A 21,176-nucleotide genomic window follows, 5' to 3' on the forward strand; every position below is an offset into this window, starting at 1 on the left:
TATAATAGATATATATTTTTCATATTATCTATATTTTACAGATATGTGTTCCTAACAAATTTAATTGCAACAATATATAACATAAAATCTCTCGAACTCCATCTTCTCTGCAAATCGAGTTATGCATTTCCGTCAGACTAAAATTGTCATCTTTGAACGTTCCCGGTGTTAAAATCGCAATTAGGAGCATTTACAGTTATGTAAATGCAACTTTCGCGTTTGTTTATCAAACGAGTGGATCGTCCATATCGCGTCCGCTATGAAATAACCGAAGAATGACGACAAGTCAATTACGTCTGTATTCCATTATTCGTTTAATTACACCGACGGAGTGACTTAATGATGCGACGACCGCGTTAATATCAGTATTACCGTCTCCGTAATAGAATTGGACGAGGTGTGTCGAAAATTTTCGAACTAATTATTCGTAACAACGTAAGACTGGATTCAAGTTTTAGCGTATCGGTGCAATTTACGTTGCCAGTTGCTTTTGCATGGCAATCCATGATCACGATCTACGTGAGTACCAAGAGATGATCGAAAACTGAATGTTTTTAACCATTTTTGTGCATTATTATCTAATGAGTGGATCTCATTGTTAATAATATTTTGTTCTCGCAACGATGATATTGATATGAGAATTTGAAAATAATTTCAATTAGATAGAATTTAAACACAAGGATGTGAATAAAATCTAATTTCTGTGTTGAAAATTTTTAGCGCGAACAGAAAATCGAAAGGTAATCTCTGCGTAGATCGCTGCGTCAGACTTTCGCCAATAGCTTTCGCTTTTCGCAAGAGGCTATACATCACAATATTTTAAGCATATCCGTGAAAACGAGGGATAGACATAAGGAGGAGGTATAAAGGGAGGGGGAAAAAAACGAAATCATTCCGTTGCGTTTTAGTCTATATATAATATATATATATAATATATATATATATATACAATTGTATAGTTTTTGTAAAATACACGAAGAGAAAGCTTATATATGCAGATATGTATAGAGAGACATGAATAGATAGATATATTATATGAAGACAGATGTATAATTTGCGCGTTAAAGCTAGTTTTTTTGCGGCGTTTCTTTCTCTCTTCACGTTCTTATACGTTTAACGTACGATTTTGTGTAAGCCACTTTTAAATTATATTCGCTCATTCGGATATAAATCCACTTGGTGCTTGGTATCTATTTTCCGTTGTTGTTTCCGCAAAGCTTCTTTTCAATATTTATGCGTATTTATTCCGCGCGGCGTGTTCTCTTTAAACCGCCTCTTCTTCGCGCGATCGATCGTGGGCGCTCACCGAACTCAGACAATAATTCCTTTCTAAATAGATGTTAGCCTTTAAGCGGTCAGGATCGGCGAGCCCAGCACGATCGATTCGTTACAAACTCTCTCGTGTCCTCGTGTCTAATGAAGCGCTCAGCGTCAGTTCCCGATTTCGAAAAGATGCATTTACACTATTCACCGCTGCCATCGACTCGGCTTTAATTTTCATCGCGACAAAAAAGCGATGAAAACGTTATTGACGTTTGCGGTACGCGAACTAAAGAAAAGTGTGAAGAAACAACAAATTTGATCAAAGTACAATATTATTTCTTAATTACTCGGAGATCGAAGAATAAGTGTAACAACGAACGATTAATTATATTTATAATAACACAAGTGCCGTTGATAATTATTGTCCACTTCGACATTCGGTATCTCATCGAAAACAAATATTCTGCGGATTTTTTACGACAAATGTTTTCACACAAGTACAACGCGATCAATTGAAACATTATTTAATGATAAGTAACAGTTGTTTTATAAAGCTTTAAAATCGAAAGATGTATCCATGAACATTGCCTAATTTCAAGGATCGCAATTTTAATCGATCCGGATCTCGAGATCCGATTTGACACATCGTTGTTTAACGATTTTACAATTGATCTTACCTGATGCGCGCAGAAATCAAACGATCTCTATAAAATGTGTCCTCGCAATGTGTCACGTTTTCTTGTCTTTTATATTTATTTGTGAATCCACACACAAATATATACGACACTCGTCCACCATCCCTGACGCTTCGTTATTAGATAAATTGATCCCAGTAGCGATGACGATGCCAAGACAATCCTCTTCGAATCGGTCATATGATACTGAATTTTTTTTCTTTTTTTTTTCTTTAAGTTGTCTCGCCGCTGGGATAATACGATCGACCTTGTTTTTTATTTCTTTACGACGTAACGTTGATTGTATGAGTAAAGCATAATGATTGTAACGTTGATTGTATGGATAAAGCATAATGATTGTAATACTATCTCTCGTCATTTATAATAAAATATCCTTTTCTTACATTTTTCAACGTCTATTTAATGGGTCGAATGTTAATGAAGTTTCGTGACCTCAAAAAGAACACAAAACACACTTGTCCGGGAAAAAAAAATAAATTACAGGTATAACTCTCGTAATAACGCGATTTTATATAACCCGGCATTTCTGTGGAACGTAATATCCGCGTTATACCGAAAGTTGCCTGGTACAAAGGCGTATTTCTACGTTTCTTGTTTATTTTTCAGAATCTCGTGTGCTGTGCCAGCGACGTTCTGGAAGGAGGTCGCGGGGTTGTACGAGTCGCGGTCACCGTGGCCGAGTTGCTGAGGTTCCATCAGACACGCTCGCCCCTGCAAACATCCTCGAGCGTGCCGAACCACGTGCCCGTTTAGCGCCAGACTATTTAATCCCCGTCAGATCTGTCTGACAAAAACAAAAACCGATCCCGAGAACGTTTTTGTTCTTGCGCGAGCAGAACGGCACGGCAAAAAAAAAAAAAAAAAACGAGTCACGAGCGAGAAGACGCAGCGGATGCGCTCGAGATGCATTCAAGAAACGAAGGTATAGACAAGAAAAATCCGACTTTCTCTCTTTAAATCGTAATCGAGACAATTTCTCGGTTGCTTCCGTTTCGCCGTTAAGCAAAGCGTTCGCAACTTTAAAAGCAAACGGAAGTCGGATTAAAGAGTTCTTTAAGACACTTTCCGGATGACACAAGCGTTCACGCGGTAAAAGTAAAAAGGAGATCTTTGGAGATTTCCATTAAGCGTCTCTGCAAGAGACACGCTGCAATCGGTCAAATCTCGGGTTTTCCTTGGAATGTTTCTTAAACCTGTTATAAAAGGCGCGGCTTTGACCGATCTTGGATCTTTGTGCAATCCGGAATGTTTCTCTCTGGAAAGTTAGTAGCTCGAGAAGAGATAGTTTTTAGAACAAATAACGAATTGATAGTCTCGACTGTGAAGTACTTCTTTTTTAATCGAACCGACAATAAGTCGCTTTGCCACTGATATAAACTTCTGCACGAGCGCTCCGTAGAATCGGCAAATTTTTTGCTTTTCTATGTGAAGAAAAAAACAAAAAAAAACAAAAAAAAACAGTACACTTTTATATCCCCTCGTACGATGTAAGCAGTATTAATAATACCAAGCGACGGATGTTTCTTATCAAAAAGGTTAACGTGAATCCTGCGCGCGTGACTGGACGCGCGCGGGTTTCGCGCGCACGACGTATAAATGATAACGATAGACTGCGATTAAACCATGACACTTGAAATTAAATTAGATATAACGAATTTTATATCGAGAAACGCGATCAGTCGCACACGACGATGCTTATTTTTGTTCGTATCGCAACTAATAGAACCACCGAAGTCCCCGCGGGACACGATCACTTTTTATAGAGCAAAACTATAAACTAGAAGTAGGACCTATCGAGATATAAAGCTGCGTGTCTCTTCTTCCAGTCAAAAAAAAAAAAAAAAGTCATTTAAAGAAATGAATGAACACACACTTTCACAATTTAAACGAATCAAAACTAACATATATATCTTCGTGAAGAATCAAATCCAGAGTTTGTGCGTGACCGATATATTTTTTCCCGAGAAAGTATGTGAAACTCTTCCAGACATTCAGCTCCAAAAAAAAAAACTCGATTGCGCTAGGCTGACACAGATATCCGAGCTTTCGAATAGTGCAAGTCCTGTGTATTTTTGTGATCCGACATCTCGCACGCATGCGTCGCTCATGCTCAAGTTGATTCATTATTGTTACACGTCTGTCAAAACGAAATTAATAGCATGTGTATAAATGGATTTTTTTTTTTTTCGAAATATTCGACGTTATCTGTCAGGTGTTGATTTCCTCGAGTAAACTCTACATTCCGTTGCTGCTTGTCGGTGACGGGAATTACTGTACTTAATTCAATTTCGAACACCTAAATTCCATGGAATTGTAATATTTTCGAATACCTGTAAAATTTCGAAGTTAACTTCAAAGATATAACAACCGGTTGTTCTATCTCGACAGGTATTATCTACATACGATAGGAATTCAAGTAGCGCATTTCTCATTGCTTTCTATTTTCTACTCTTTATTTATTTTATTCTGTCGGATACGACTTACGATATTTATCTTTTAGGGGTTCTTTACCAGAGATAAACCAAGTTTATCGATACATGGACCACACAACGCAATTCAGAGTTTTAATCATTAGACAGACGGGTACTTACTCGATACTTTATCTGAAGTTGTCTTCTTAAGTTATCTTACTCTGAAGTAGTATTAGGAAATATTTTGAGTCTCACGGTCTTTTTTTTTTTTTTTTTTCTGTACTAATCAAGTGTACTGAAGGTGTACTCGAGGACAATCAACACTCGTAAACGAGCAGTATCGTACCCCCCCTCATTTTATCCCCAAAGAAGTATCGCGTCGATCAATCAACAGATCAAAGATAGGTAGGTCTCTGTACGTGCGAACGGTAAGTTAGTTAGAAAGTTTCGACTTTTAAGTACCGGCGATTGCTAAAACGATCGTATTAGATGTCCCGCACAATCGTCGGTATTTGCCGGCGCATCGTGTGTGTGCTACGACCGGTTACCGACAAGCGTTAAGTACACGGTTCATAACGGCACGAGTGCGAATTCCAGAAAAGTCATCCTAGGATCAACTGAGATACGGTGTTCGAAACGTAGCTTATTTTGGGTAAGCGTGTTTTTTTTTATCTTTATGTTTTTTTTGTTATTATTATTTTTTATGCTTGTTTGTTAAAACAAACAACCGTGTTTCGATCTTTGCGATCTTTTAAATCTTCTTCGTGATGTCAATACTGACCAGAAGACGATCTATTCCCAAAAATTTTCCTAGGCGAAGCGAGAAGGAAATCTGCACTTCGATCTTTACGTTATCGGAATTTCCGATTATAGTCAGAAATCAAAACCGTTACTTTGCGCGTAATAGTTAACGCGAATAACCCCAATTAGGTGCTAAGTCTAATATCATTAATTGTGATTGTCTGTATTGCGATGTTCGTCTCTTTTGATTTCGACTTTGATGTGATGGTTTTTTTTTTTTTTTTTTTTTTTGTCGTATAAACGCGAAGAAACGCGAACGATCTCAAGTACCGTGATCGGGAAAGGAGAAGAAAGAGTTGAGAGTGATCGGTGCGAAGATTGGTGGTAGCATTGGCCGACACGGATAATTTGTAATGTTCGTATTTATTGTGCCAAAGATACAATATGTCTTGTCTCCCTTTACGTTCGAGGACGAATATTTCGCGCTTTTATTATGATCATCTTCGTTCGCGAGATACAAATAAACATTGCACTTTTGTTCGGATTAATTTAATTTGTATCTCGCTTTTTTTTGTTGTTGAAGCGGTATCACACATCCATCTTTTCGAAACAAAACAATGCACGCGGAAGAAAGGGAGTCTTTATTTTTGTTCTAGTGTTTAACTTTAATTAGAGTTACCACAATTTTTTTTTTTTTTCGAAATATTATATATCTTATATTTTATAGAAATAAACGACGAATTTTTTTTATTATTTTCTCGTTAAGAATATATTTTTGCGTTATTCTCTTTGGACAGTCTAATCTCGTGGACTTTTTCTTACAAATTAATAATGTAATGCTTCGAATATTTATGTACTCAAGTGTTATAAGAATAAAAACAAAAACACGAATTGTTCTCACGGGCAAAGTAGAATTTATTATTTATGTAATTATTTTACGTAAAAATAATTTATTTGTTTTGTTTCTTCTTGCGTTAGAAATTTTTATGTGTGTGTATATACATATATATATATATATTACGAAGGAATTGTTGCTCGCCACTTTTTGACGAAAAGTACGAGAAGAAGTCACGACCTCGTTACAAAAATTGTACAGCTCGTCCTCGGATCGTTTTTCGTGTTCGCGCGTTCGCACGCGCGCATCATCTCCTTTCCTTTACCTTCTTTAACTTCAAGATTCTTTTGCGGTTTTTTTTTTGTCATAGCCACGTAAGGATCTGTAAAGCGACGCGTCACTGCGGAATTGTATTACTCACTCAAATTAACTGTGTTCGTTAAATTGCGCAGAGCAACGTCTGCCGTGAAATAAAAAAATAAAAAAAATCACAGCGATTCGAAACACCTCGTTCGATGTTTCACTCAAAAGATAGTATTATTATCTCTGTGTGTATATTTCTCTGCGCACTTTTTAGTTTCACTTCTTCTGGTGAACTTTTCGCACACTTATGCGTACCGCGAATTTGCACACCGCATTTTGTAAAATGATAGAACAATTGGACTATCAAATTGCAATTGATGTTGTGTGGAGTTTGTAAATAATATAAAGAAAGAGTTTTAGGTTCGTCATTTCACACTGACGTGAACTAATCTCGTATCTCATGTACAAACGGTTCGACTTGGAATTCAATCACTTTGCAATTCGATCGAGGTGTTTCCAATAGCTGTTCGCTGTGGTGAATTATTAAACGCGCACTATGTAATGTATTGAAAAATTAATATTATATATAAAATAAATTCAAGAAGATTACGTGTGTGTTGATCTTGTTTATTTAAACAATTCTCTCTCCAATGTTTCGCTCCGTTCTTTCTTTAATTTTAATAGAAATGTTCTCTTAATTCCTTTTCTCCAAGTATTTTTTTTTTGTCGTCGCGAAACGCATCACGAAGTTGAACGCACGACCGGGAGAGAGATCACTTCGTTGGCGAGAACAGCCCCCGGAGAGAGAAGAAGTCCGTCCGTTAACCCTTTCTTCGTGATCGGGGCGGATCACCGATGGGCGGAGCTCCCACCGGCGTCCAGCTCCATTTTGTTCAACAGAGGCGGTTCGAAGGTACACCACACCTTTTCCTCTACTACCTGGTGTATCACCTTGGGCAGCGCGAGCGCGTTCAACCTCCTCGAGGTGGCGGGAACGCAGCGGAGCACATTGCCGGACAAGAGTTCGTGATACGCGTGTGCCGCGCGCTGCTCGCGCGCGCCTCTTACGGGCTTTCGTTCTCGCTTCCCTGAACAGGTTCGTTTTTCACATTTGTGACGGAACTTGTCAAAGTCAATCCCGGTCGGGCGTAAGTAAAAAAAAGACCGATCGCCGGCGAGGATAACAACAACGTCAAAAAGTATGTCGATCGAATTTGACGCGGTGGACAAAAAAAAGTGCACGTGATACACATCACAGACGCAAATAATTTTGTATTTCTCGAGAAAAGTGATTTGAAGCGTGAAAGAATTAGCCACGTGACTTATAGTCATCTTCCCCGTTTAATTTATTTCTCAGTTTCTGTAACAATACCAGAAGAAGAGTTGATACAGCTGTCAAAATCCATATGTGGTGGTTGGTGAGAGACATTTAAACGCCATCTATCATTGTTGTATACACATATACGTACACACTTGACGTATCGAGAACGGCAGCTGGGCGTTCCGCCGTTTGGAGACCGGAAATGATCGCGTGAAGAACAACAACTTTCTTCGATCTATGGACAGTGTGGAAAGTGAGAGAGAATCTTTTTCGTTTCGAACTGATGATCCCCTCGAGAGAGGGTCGCGATATCGCAAACAAAAGTAGGAAACAGGTTTCGGCAGGCGCGCGCGGCATCAACGCGGGATCGAAGGTTGAACCGCGCCGAAAGTTCGTCGATCTTTCCGGGAATAAAAACGTACGTGCGTGCGTGCGCGCACACACGCGTGTGCTCGCGGATGACTGTGTGTTTACGAGTTTAGTTAGGAACGTTTTGTTGTCGACCGCGCGTGGTGTACGCGCCTCTGATAACGATCGACGCCGATAACACACGCTGGCTACCGACGGGATCGATAACACGCGATGATCCGACCAGTGCGTAAGCGCGCTTGAACGACGACGAAGCTCTTTCACACCTGGAAGCGGAAATGACGGCTTGTATCGGCTCGTGAGGCGGACACACAGCTCTTTTGCGTCACGAGGAAAACGATTCGTCGCGCGTAAACGTCCCGACAAAAAAGGCCGGTGCGACGTAAAAAAGTCGAGCACTTGAAGATAATCGAATATTGAGAGACGAAACGCGAAAAAAGTGCAATTGATAACAAACCGTTCAATGTGTGCGCGATATGTGACCGATGTTATCGAATCTGTGAAAAAGAATGGCAGCTGAAAAGTGAGTATCGTTTGTTCGTTCTTGATGGAGATGGTTGACAACGCGAGCCGATCACTGATCTGTTAAACTTGACCCACTATGTTGTCTCTGACCCAGATGAGGGGAAAAATAATAAGAAAACGCAAACGCGGGTCTCTTCCCGAAGATTCAGTTCCGCGAAGTTGAGAGTTCGCGTGACTCTCGGCGAGACCGGAGGAGGCGCTCGGACGAAGAAGCTGTCGAAAATTGGCAGGTGTCGAAAGTGATCGCGATCGAGTTGTTGAACTCTCTCGTGGCGCGAGTCTTTGTTGAGAGGCGGACAAAATTAGCGAAGTGAGAAAGAATCGTCGTCGGACTTGAGCATCGACGAACCAACGGTTTTTCGCGAGAAAACTCTCGGAGTGACGTTTCTCGTGTTAGAAGACATTTGCTCGCGTCGTTTGAATGAAGTTGGTTGGCCGAAAACGCGGAGGACAACGCGAACGGCGAAGATGGCATGATTTCGTTACGCACGGCGAGAAGATACGTGACACGTAGATTTCTATTTTCTTTGTTGTTCGTGGATGAAAACTGTGCGACTATTATTGACGATGGATCTCAGAACAGAAAGTAGAAAAGCTCCCGAAGGCGAAGGGCAGAAGACCAGACCGGCCAAAAGCGTTCTCAGCATTATCAACTTTGTAGACGTCAAGCAACCGGAATCATCCGCGCAGGATGTGGAACGTTCACCAAGTGAGTTTTTAAATTATCCATTTAAAAGAGTCATTTGTTATATCTGATAAAACAATAAAATGTGTCGACAATCATGACTAAGACTATTACATAAACAAATATATATAAAATATGAAAATATGTCGCAACTATATAAAAAAATTATTATTACACGCGCAAAAGTGTGTAATATACTTCAGACAAAACAAGATTTTTGTTACCTCTTAGATGTGCGAATAAACGACTATTATGACACGTGACAGGTATTCCAAGACCATCTGGTAGGCAACTTAATCATCAAGTTGATTAGATTGGATGTGTAATTATTACTATGTTCTATGTAATTTGTCGTCGTAAAAAGTGTGACTATTCTGCGAGTTGATTACACGGTACTGTAAAATACTTAACCTAGGCGATGTATATAATCAGAGCACTTTGAATAACGCACACACACACAAGTGTATCGTACGTTGTATTTTATACGCACACACAAATCGAGTGCGATGCGTACGATTGTGAAAAAAAAAAATTCGCGGCGAATTTCTTTTTGGCGCGTTTAATAAAGAAACACATTTACTTTGTTTGAGATCCACACAAATGTTAATTTCAACAGATGACTCGCGTCTCTTTCAATGGACAATTAAAGGCGCGAGAAATAATACAATATTTACAATCGGGGAAAAATGTTCACGGTCTGTGACCCACAAGTCCAGTTGCGGTTACCGAGACGCGTCAGACTGTAAACATTTTCGCGTGTAACAACAGGTTGCAAAATTGGTTCGAGGAAATGCGCGAATGTTTTCATTAAATTCCGTTCCGGACAGAAACTCACGGCATCAGAGAGAAGATGGTAGAGAAAAGATGGAAAAAACCAAAAAATCGTGACATATTCTAAAGGACGATCGGTTACCTTCTCTCCGATCGAAGCCGCGGCGTGGCATTCCGGTGCCTTGAGAAAGCACCAGCTTGTGGGTTTGCTTTTTCCGCGCGAGTGGCCTTTTGTGCCCCGGGATTCAAGCAAAAACCGGCCGCCCTTATAAGAGCGGCGAAGTTAATTAAAGCACATTTAAAGTCGGTAAGATCGCGATAAGACGGCGATTAACTCGAAATTAGTCCGCCCTGCGGATCTAGCAAAAACTGTATCGCTGTCGTTATTGCCGACACGTATTGACGGTGTAGATAAATACGTGATTGAGACGATGGCCAATTAGACGTGGGGCGAATTATTACGTCACGACCCACTCCTAAAATTCATTTGTAAAAGCAAAAAAAACTTTCTGCGCACTTAATGACTCGCGCTCTCGTGTGTTTGGCTATTCTTCTCGTTCCTTCCTTCCGCCATGTGATATCGAAGCAATTTTGTTTGTTAAACAATAAAATATCAAATCGCCGTTCGGCTGTTTTTTTACGGCAACTATTCTCACATAGATGTTTGCGATTGATTGATTATTTAAAATTTTGACATTTTCGTCTGTCGGAACGTCAAAGCCGAGCATTTCGTTTGAAACACGGAAAAATCGGCGTGCGGGAGCGGAAAAATGCTGCATCGGCCGAGTTTCCAGTTGGCTGATAATATGCAAACCACTTGCTGGATAGCGCGCGATAACACACATTATTCCGACTTTCCTGTGGTCGTGAATAAATAGCAAAATACCATTTAGTGTCGTCAGCCGATAATGCGAAACGAGACCCGCGGCTCTGTAACGGAAATCTCGTGCGGTCCCTTCGCAAAACTTGTACGAAATTCTATTGTTGCTTGTTAACCGGACAATTAACAGAGATAAACGCATTAACATCGATTAACAAATTATGTAAAGCGCGTAAACATTAATCGTCACGAATTAGGCAATAAACAATTGTGTAATCTCTGTTTCATGCGGGTAGGAATTAATTTTGTAAAGTACGAGGAAAGTTCGTTGTGTAATTTGTGCGTACACACACACGCGCGCGCACGTGCGAGCAAATGCATTTTAATGTAACTCAGACGATTTTCATATATGTATATGTATTTTTTGTTCTAACGGTTATACATTGTTGCGACCGATTCGACATTGGCTCGATTAAACTAGCGAAACACGCAAAACGAATTATGTCGCGGATAAGCACCTCTTATAGATAAGCGTACAAAGTAAGAATTGCTAATCTAACGAAGTCATGGTTCAAAGACGAGTTAACGAATTCCGCATAGAAAACAGTCACTTATTTCTGTATCGCTTGGAAAAAAAAAAAAAAATAATAATAATAATTGTTATTGCTGTCATTATACTTTGCCGATATCGTAACGTCTTTGTTAGTACTGAATATTACATTGTAAAAACGTCTTTATTACATGTACATAATTTAAAGATATTTAAAAGACAAGAAGACATAAGAAAGAAGTTAGAACGCTTTGCACAGTTTTACGTCTGACGTAAAACTAATTATATATGTATATATATATATATATATATACACATATCGCTTGTTTACCGTTTGAAATACTTTCGTGCAATTTCTTTTTCGGCTCTCGCTTTGTCGTCGACGTACAAAACGAGAACGGATGTAATTAGTTTTGTGCCACGCGGATATTATTAGAACGCAAACGTACGTTGTGGGTAAGTAAATATTTTAAAATATAGATACAAATAATTACCGCCAAGTGCGCATAGATAAGCGGGCTTAAATAAGGTGGCTTAATAACACATACCGCGATGTAACGAGTAAAGAAATGTTTCCGTTACATTTTAGTCGAGTAATTACTGTCAGAACTGATAAAGTAATTTTTTTCCGTTTTACGTTAAAGAGTAAAATTATCCGCAATAACGCGGTTTCGTTTAACTTTGTTCAATTTTTTTTTTATTGTTAAATATATTATTTATATTTTTATTATTTATATTATTGAACAAAAAGTTTTACCTAATTGGAATAACAAAATGTAGTGACAGTCGCGGATATATATTTACTTCGCGACCCCTCACGCGAATGCCGAGCTTTTCTACTTAAACCTTTATATAAAATATCTACGGACGAGACGGCATGTGCATAGGCCGGTTTGCCGCCGCCATATTACGATTCCCGGTCTGGTCGATTAAACGCTATAAATGGCCAGGACAGAAGGTGCAATAGAATTGGGGTACCACCGAGAGCCAATGGCGCTCTGCGATTAGGGGGGTGGTTGTTCGTGCTCGATTGGCTTTCACGAGCGAGGGTTGATGCTTCTCCCAGGAGGAGGGGGAGAGGAGTGAGCTACGTCTTTATATATTCTACCATCGATTCCCGTTATCCCATTACGGAAACGACTCTTCACCCCCTCGCGTTTAAAATTTCATCGTTCTGGAAACATTACACAGACCCTCCGATAATTTCCCCATTCATTTATTGGCGATCTGTGTACGATCGCGTGGAATTTATGCACGAAACTCCGTCTTTTTTTTATCGTCAATACATGGGAATGTCCGCGATTCTGTCGTAAGATCCGACAGCATCCGTCCGCGCTCTCCGAGAGAGACTGAGGGTCCACGAGCGGGGGACCCGCAAAAATGTCAACGTCACGGGCCTCTCCACAGGTTTTCCGCCATAGAGCGCGCGCGGTTAATTGCGAAAAACAAAGAGAATCTCGCCAATAATACGTGCCGGGACGGGTCGTAAATAAATGCCGCGGGTTTTACGCGCGCGGTTATACGATGCCGCGATACTCGCTGATTGGTCGATCCGGTAGAGCCGCGCTAATTGTGTTTTATTAGCAATTCACCTCTTTTTCTATCAGCTCGCTCTCTCGCTCGCTCTCTTTCCTTCCGTCCTTCCTCTCCTTCGTCGCCGAACATCTGCGCGATCTTGGCTGACTAACTAACCAACCCTCCCGCCCATGTGCTAACTACGAACGACATTGTTATTAAGTGACTCTACACTGTACGCGCGTACTAAAGCCTACGCGCGGCGATGATACTGCGCCTTTGATGCTCGTTAGGAGCCATTAGAGAATTACAGATGAGCTGCAAGGATCTGCGCATCATCTGTCATAGGTTACCGAAAGAAACAGGAAACGTTTAAAACCGACTGACGCGCACTTCTGATGGAAAACTCGATCATTTTCGTTTGTGTAAAAATTTAATTTTCATCAAAATAAATTCCAAGTTTTCTCGGAAAGAAAACTTTTCTCTTCGTCGGGACTTTTTTTTTGTTCAACAAATGCGAGCAGTGCTCGCGAATCGAACGAATCGCAACGGTAGAAACTCAAAATCGTATCTCGCGAGAAGTGGGAGAAGCGCGCGCGGACGGGTATTCCTTTATTCTCTTGGCGGCGGGGGTTGCGTCTCCGGGCGGCGGATAAGGAAAGGAAGAGAGACGAGCAGGGGCGAGTCTTATTACGTTGAGGAGGAGAGTCGGGCATGCTGGCGCAATCAAATAAATTAGTCGGAATTACGCGGGCCGTTGGAGCCGGTGGTGCAGCCATTCACCACCAAGCTCTCGTCCTCGCCACCAATTAGCGAAGCTTTATCCCAGGCCCTTCCACACACACAAACGTGTATACAGGCGCGCGTATACGCATATATTTCACATGGGTATTCGGTGTATCGCTTCCCGAGAAATTCGCGAGCCGCCCGCCTCGCTCGCCGCCATGTTGATACCATGATTCTTTTCCCGGCATATCGCGCAACCCCCGCCCGGCGCGCAAGACCCGGGTGTGTGTGATTTGCTACGTAGCGCGCGAGTTTTATTGGACTGGCGGGATAAACGAAAGGCGACGCGCCACGAGGAATTCAACGTACGATCGCGTGATGATCGTTTATTTCGCTTATTTATTAAATGCCGACCCGTAAGACCAATTATCGGGTTATAGGCTTGCACGGGAAGGAGAGTTTCAGACGAGAGAGCCGCGCGCAGCGCGAACTTTCAGACTGTGCGCTTCGCTGAAAAAGATATGCCGATGAAACCGAGCTTCGATTTCATTCCGCCGCGATGCGAATGTGCGCGCGTGACGGGAGATTTTGCGGAAACCTTTTATTCGTTCCGATATTAATTTGACTTTGCCTTTTATTGCAATCTTTGTATAATTGAAATCATCGCGTTATACGTCTACAGCTCAAGCGGCGCATAAATACACAAAAATATATAAACAAGTTTTTCCCGTTCTACATCTCTTTGGTGATAAGAATTTCTCGTAATTTGTTTCGTTAGCCAACAGCTCGATCTCTCTCACGAGTTCGCTCCGGTAGCGCCTTACGAGGGAGGTATTTGTCAATCGCGCGCGGCACAATTGACCGCGGAAAGTGGATTAACGCTGCTCTCCGCTCGCTCGCTCGCTCGCGCCATTTTAGCTTCGCTCTCTAAACCGCTCGGCGCATATAAACACGCGGATATAAGTGTCGTAATTCGCTAACGAGCCCACGGATCCCCCGTGGGAGTGACGACGACGGGCAAGGGGAGAGAACGGCCGCGAGGGGCGAGGAGAGAAACGCGGGTGTGGGATAATAACGGCAACAACATTGTACAACGCAAACGGCAAACGCGACGCAAAACGGTTACCGCGTATTCTTGCGTGACGCGTTATTAGCCGATTGGCTCATTAATCGCTCCGTCGATCCGAAACAGCCGAGAAGCCTCACTTCTCCCTCCATCTTTCTCTTTCTCTCCCTCGTCCTCCCCGTTCCTTCTATTCTGCTCGCATAGTAATTGCTAATCGCTAATTGCGAGCGCAAACACTCCATCCAATTAACCTCCTCCCACGAGCGCGGCTTGTCCACGACTGAAAAAGCCCGGCCCGACGCGCAGCCACCCTCCTCGACGCTAACTTACTTCCATAAACAACTTACATCCGACCCGCGATACATCACCGTGTTTCCTGCGGTTTCGATGAGTTAGAGGCGACTTTAAAACGCCTTAGTTACACGAACGATCGTCTAATTACCGATCTAATTATTTTAAGCGGGAAACATCAAAGTGCGGATGTACTTTATGATACTCGCCATTTTTGTTACGCGCACGTATTCCAGTTGGTTGACGATGTAGGGAAATTTACTCAGAAATTCTCTTCGTCTTCCTGTAACTCTTCCTGTAACAGGTATTTTCTCCCGGACCGACCCGGTGCGAGCGGGTTTCTCTCCCCGCGTTTATTCCGAGATGGGGGGTGAGAACAGATCGGTCACGGACGATCTCCGCGTTCGGGTCCCAGAGAGCGAAATTGCGCCCAGGTATCACCTGTTATAACTCGTCGGGTTTCCTAATCGTTAGCGAAGGCGCCGGCGTCATATGCTGCGCGGTGAAAAGAAACGGCTCATTTCCTCATCGTCGCGTCTCGCTTCCTTTTGGTTCTGTCTTCCCCCGCGTGTTTGTCTTTCTCTCACTTTGTGCGAGACCTAATGAAATTTCGTCTCGGACGAAAAAACGCGAACGAGCTCGCGCTCTCAAGAGAGACAGAAAGATAGAAAGGGGGAAGAAAAGAGAGGAGGGGGAGAATACGCGCGCGCGCGCGTAAGAGAGAGAGAGAGACCTCTTTCGATCAATTAAGGCTAATAAATGGCGTCGGCGGTAGGGTTGTTGATGGCGACCGGTCATATATAGGGATGAGGCAGGGTGGGAAGAGGAGCGGAAAGGAAAGGAAAGCGTTGCCATGAGCGAATCGACCGGGGTTCTGTGTGGGTTTATGCTATTAAAAATGTAAATATCTGCCGGCGGCTCGTTATCGGATATAAATATGGCGGAGGGCGCGTCCGGGGCCAGATGGGGCGGGGTGGGTCTCGCAGCTCCTTTGTTTCGTTATTTATTGGAATGTGCGCGCGCGCTGCACCGAAACCCACGCCGACGGGAACCGATGATCATCTCTCTCGATTCGTCCTCATCTCATCTATTTCTTCCTCCGTCCCGTCTCATCTCGTCGCGAAATTCGCACTTGTTCCGCGCTACGAGACGTTTCAGTACATCGAATTACGCGCTCGAAAGAGAGTTTTGCGAGTTCTATGAAATTAATATAACGCGCGTAATATAGATGTTTTAACTACAAAACATTACGTACGGTATTAACATTCCGTGGTGTTAAAATAAAAAAACAACACACGTTATATCTCGTCGTGCGAATTGTTGAACGAACAATCGTTCGAATAAAATTCCGCGAAACCGAAACACTCAAAATGCAAATGCATTGTCGATCCAATTGGAAATGTAATTTGCTGAAAAAAAAAGCGAGATCTACTCTCTAGGTTCTCTCTCTTTCTCGAAGGCGAGAACTCCAAGTCAGTCGATTCGAATATACGCGCCAAGTATTCTCTCCGCTTCTCTCCCGGTTTTTCAGAGAGGGCCCCGCGCTTTTGATATATGACTCAATAAAACCCAGACCCAAGGCGGACTCGGGAGTAAATATCAAACGTAAAATGTTCACCTCGTTAACTTGTTTCGCGAGAGACAAGGGGATGTACGTAAAAGGGAAAAAGATGGAAGATGTGCGCATAACGGGGACATCGCGAGACGAGGCGCCAATTAAGAATTGCGTAAATTAATGCGTAGCACAATCGATATAGACATTGTTTGCTAATCCGTCCAAATCCTACGCCGTTTGATTATGTTACCAGATTGCACGAATAGTTCCGCTTTTATCGCAATCAAGTTAGGTTCGTATAATGAGATGTCAAACATAAATTCCATCGATAAAGGGGGGATCGAATCAAGAGGGGAGTCGTTTTTTGGCTTTCTTTCTTATTGTTCGTTCAGATAAAGGACCGGAGGAAATAAGTTTATTTGAATGTTTTGGAGATTACATATACACACATATGTATATTAGATAAAAGCGGCATGACTCGGACGAAGAGGAAAGAGAGAAAAAATATTGCTATTTTTTTGGTCGGAAATCTCATTTGAAATATCACGAATAACAGTAATATCGTTATCAGATCCTAGCTCTTACACCGAGAGATTGACTTAGATTATCTGCAGGTGCGCGTCTTAATGACTGGTGAAATTACAGCCGAAATTACCTGCCGTCCTGAGAAACACGGGGGAAACACACACAAATACACATAATGAAAAAGCCGACGTAACGCGCAGCGATATCACCGAGATAGACCGCGAAGATATATGTATCCATTGCGGTGTGTCGTTTCCAAATTTCGGGCATTGTTCTTAGTAACAAGATGCGCGTGCACGAAATGAGTTCGAATGTATCAAGAGGCGTGAAGTGTGCCGAGAATACAAATTACAAGTCGTCTCGCTCCCGTAAAGATACACACGTCTGATTCAAATATAATATACGACAAAGATGTTATAGTTAATTTTTTTTTTTTTTTTATTTCGGTGATGTTTCTTCTTTTCGCGTCTTTTCGATTCGCTTCGATGGATCAAATAACCCGTTTCTTTTCTGTCGCTTGTAAATCAGCTGTTCGACGGATCGTTTCAATTGCGTTCGATCGTTGCCTCTTCTTGTGTTCACCGGAATCCGCTTCCTTTTTCTTTTCTCCACGGGGGGATATTGTTTCGCCCATTGTTTGTTTTCTTGTCTCTCATCTCGATTTTAATTTTACTCGCTCCGAAGGAAAACAACGTCTTTAAAAAAACTTGTTGATGCACTCAATACAAAGTTTTGCGCGTCGCTTTGTATATATAGAACTTATCTATCTCTTTTTTATCTCTTCCTAACTTGTACTCGCGTGTACATAGCGACGTCCAATTAGTTGTGACGACAGTTTTATCTCATCTTATCGCGCGTCGTCGATTGAAAGTTTCAATCTCCCACGATACGTATCTCGATCTGTCTCCCCCCCTCCCCCCCAATCGCCAATCGGCGCCAATGGGCGCAGGTTGCCAGTGGGCAGCGCAGCGCGACGATTTGTTTTATCGAATCGTTATTGCTCCGATCGCGCGACGATTTGTGTTCTATCGCGAGAGAGGTTCTTTGTCGTCGTCATTGTCCTCCGTCGTCGTCTTTCGTCATCGCGCCATTAGTTCCGCATCAGGAACGAAAGAGAGGCCAGCGTTAACCACGCCAGACGACGAAGAACGAACCCCGAGCGAAATCGACAAATTGCGCGCTCGACACCGCGCGCTATGTTTTCAGCGAGCCGCGAGAATTGCACAGGCCTATCGCCGTATCTCCTCGCCTCGTGAATTATTTATTGTACAAGAAACTGCGACGAAGTTTCCAACAACAAACTCGAGCGGGACGGACTCGCAAAATAAATTTGCGTCAATCAAAATTGTTTGCGCGAATTATCTTTTCCCATCCCAAAAAGAGTATTTTTTTTTTTTTTGTCACAAAACATTATCTCTTTTAAGTTGAAACGCCAAGGAGACAAGTTGCAAAATGACGTCGTGACTTCGAAATAAAGTGCATTACGTAAGAATAATTCAATTCTGATTCGCGTCATGAACGTAAAAGACGGAGAGAAGAAAAGGGCGCAGCACGGTCGCTGCAGCACGAGTTTCGAACGAAACTGCGGGAGAGACACATAACGATTCTAAGAATCCATTAAGAAACACGAGTTTAACACGCTCGCGCGGAGTATTAGAGACGCGAGTCCGCTCCAAGAGGAGAAGATAAGATTGGCTGGAATGCCGATCATTCGTCGGTGGCAGAACGAGAATACATCGGCGACGGTGGCCCGCGAGTTGAGTGTTTTCTGTAAATTTGGTTAAGATACGAGGGCCTACCACGAAGAAGTCGCTTCGCTTACTCTCGTCCTTGATAAGACAAACTTCTCGTCCTTTGTAGAAACGTCAGAAACAGCTTGTACGGGAGAGGATGTTCCATACACACCTCGGTTCTGTATATTTTGACATTTCAATTATTTAACATTCGAATATGTTTTTCGGGTTTGAACCGCGTTAGTGTCGTTTTTATACCAACGTTTTGTGAACGTTTCAGCTCACTTTATCAGGATTTCAAGTATCCGTACTAATATCTATATTAGTATCTATACTAGTATTGATACGAGTATCAGGCTCTTAAGATCCTGATAAAGTGAGCTGAAATGTTCACAAAAACGTCGGTATAAAAATGACAGTAATATAAAATGACAGTAACGCGGTCCAAACCTGAAAAACATCTTCGAATGTTGATACAACACACCGCGAAAAATCATCAAATATCAGATTTCAATTATTTTATTCACTTAATGTGCGTGAAGAAATTATCGCGTAAACGAAAACACGCAGTAACTTCAAAGTACTAAAAAGAAAATTCAATTTTATGTAAATAATTACGTAAATAATTACTCTTCAATTTTACGCAAATAATTTATGTAAAGCTAATTCAAGGCTACACATACGTACGTGATAATTTTGCAAAAAGATAAAACGTCTACATTGTTGCATGTTCATACATATGTTACTCTAAAAAAAAAAAAAAAAAACGTTTAATTTATGTATATGTAATAAATAAATACTTCTGTTTGAAAGACAAGTCACCCTGAAAAAGATAATATATTTACATGCAACGTATAGTTTTGATGTGTATTCGTGCTGCACAACAAGATTTGCATATCTACAAAATATCTGAGATATTTTATATTCAGATACATATATATATTTTATATTAAAATACATAACGTAACGTAAGTTAAAACAATTGCGAGATAATCTCGTAAATTTCTGTAAATTCTCTCAAGTTTCTCTTATGTCAGCTTGTGTCTCCAATTTTCTTTCCAAATGATTAGTATAAAATAATTTTTATTATACGTACTTTGCACCATACATATATATAAGAAAATAATTATTATTTAAAATAATTGTCTCGTTTATAAAAGCACTGGAGATAATTACACAACGGACAAAGAGTAAACTATTCTGTTTATGTTAAATATGTTAAATGTTAAACAATTTCACTTGTTTTTTTTCTTTGTAGTAATTTGAGTTAGTTTAACTTTTTTCGCTTTTCTAAAATACAAATGAGAAAATAATTGTCTCGTTAAGAGCATTCGCAATTGAGAGCAATTACACAATGGAAGAAGAGAAAATTCTTCTGCTTAAACGTTTATGTTAAACAATTTCGTCTGTTTTTTTCTCCTTAGTAGTAACACTTGAGTTAGTTTCAAACTTTCTGCTTTCTTCTAAAATATTTGCAGTTGCGCTTTTAGGAAAAACTTGCTAAATTTGTATTCACGAACAAGCGCGTGTTACACGCTTTTATCTAAATTTTCACTTTACAAAGTATCGCATTCTGTACTTTGGGGGGCGTATTGCCGATAGGAATCGGTTATCTCTGACGTGAAACATAACTGACTATAAAAGATTTAAATAAGTCGTATTAGGGCAGTATCTTGCGCACTATCTAATTTCCATATCAGTCCGGCATGCGCGCAGCCAGTATACTTGAATTATTGCTCGCAGATAACAATATTGCATGTTTACATTACAAAGTCAAATTGTTGCATCAAAACGTGTACTACACTTCTCGTGTGATGTCATTTTTTCCAAAATGTTCGAACGCGTACCAAGCGTTAACGAACTTAACAAACACCGACGGTTTGCCTATCGCGGATGTATAATGCACATTCCACGCGCGAGATTTCAACACGTGCTTTATTAGAGTAAACATCTCCGAAATCCGAAATGTTAATCGCAAATGATGTTCGCGTAAAACGAGAAATGAGTCACGTGGCCACATAGTCGAAGCCATTAGTTCGTGACCGACCTGATCGGTTAAGAGCCGGCACCCTCGTCGGTTTCTTCTTCTTCTTCTTTTTTTTTATCAAGAGGCCAGTTATCTAATTCAGACGGGTGCACGCACCAGCAATGAAGAGGCACTTACGATTAGAACTACCCTACCTTCGGTAGGTCTACCACTTAACGTGTGTTGATCCACTAAAAAAGTTAGTATGGCTCGTAAATCGACTGTAACGCAGTCATTTTTCCTATAGAGAAATTCTTTCCCGGTGTGTCTGAAGAGTGTTCAGATTTACAGATGCGTCGCAGATAATACGACAATACGTTCAAATTCTCTCTCTTTGTGAGATCAAAGAAATAGTTTTGAGCTTCGTCACGTTCACAATGACGAAGAAAGTTCGAAGATAAAAGAAAAAAAAAAGAAAAAAGAAACAACGGAGAAAAACGAGTTAATTAC

The 21,176-nt window shown here is 41.3% G+C and overlaps 2 protein-coding genes across 2 annotated transcripts in view; both read left to right on the top strand.

Moving 5' to 3' along the window:
- Positions 1-3,816, top strand: part of LOC109855965 (leucine-rich repeat and calponin homology domain-containing protein 1) — a 40,053-nt gene extending 36,237 nt beyond the window's left edge. Inside the window, exon 13 of the mRNA XM_020430721.1 lies at positions 2,565-3,816. Coding sequence (XP_020286310.1) covers positions 2,565-2,711 — 147 coding nt within the window. The 3' untranslated portion in view covers positions 2,712-3,816. The remainder of the gene's footprint in view (positions 1-2,564) is intronic.
- A 3,456-nt stretch (positions 3,817-7,272) lies between these two features.
- LOC109855985 (homeobox protein aristaless-like) overlaps positions 7,273-21,176 on the top strand; it is a 109,557-nt gene continuing 95,653 nt past the window's right edge. The window contains exon 1 of the mRNA XM_020430761.1: positions 7,273-9,172. Within this exon, the coding sequence (XP_020286350.1) occupies positions 9,004-9,172 (169 nt within the window). The 5' untranslated portion in view covers positions 7,273-9,003. The remainder of the gene's footprint in view (positions 9,173-21,176) is intronic.

This window comes from Pseudomyrmex gracilis, unplaced genomic scaffold (assembly GCF_002006095.1).
Source record: "Pseudomyrmex gracilis isolate BER0280 unplaced genomic scaffold, ASM200609v1 scaffold_104, whole genome shotgun sequence".
In the NCBI taxonomy this organism is placed as follows: domain Eukaryota; kingdom Metazoa; phylum Arthropoda; class Insecta; order Hymenoptera; family Formicidae; genus Pseudomyrmex; species Pseudomyrmex gracilis.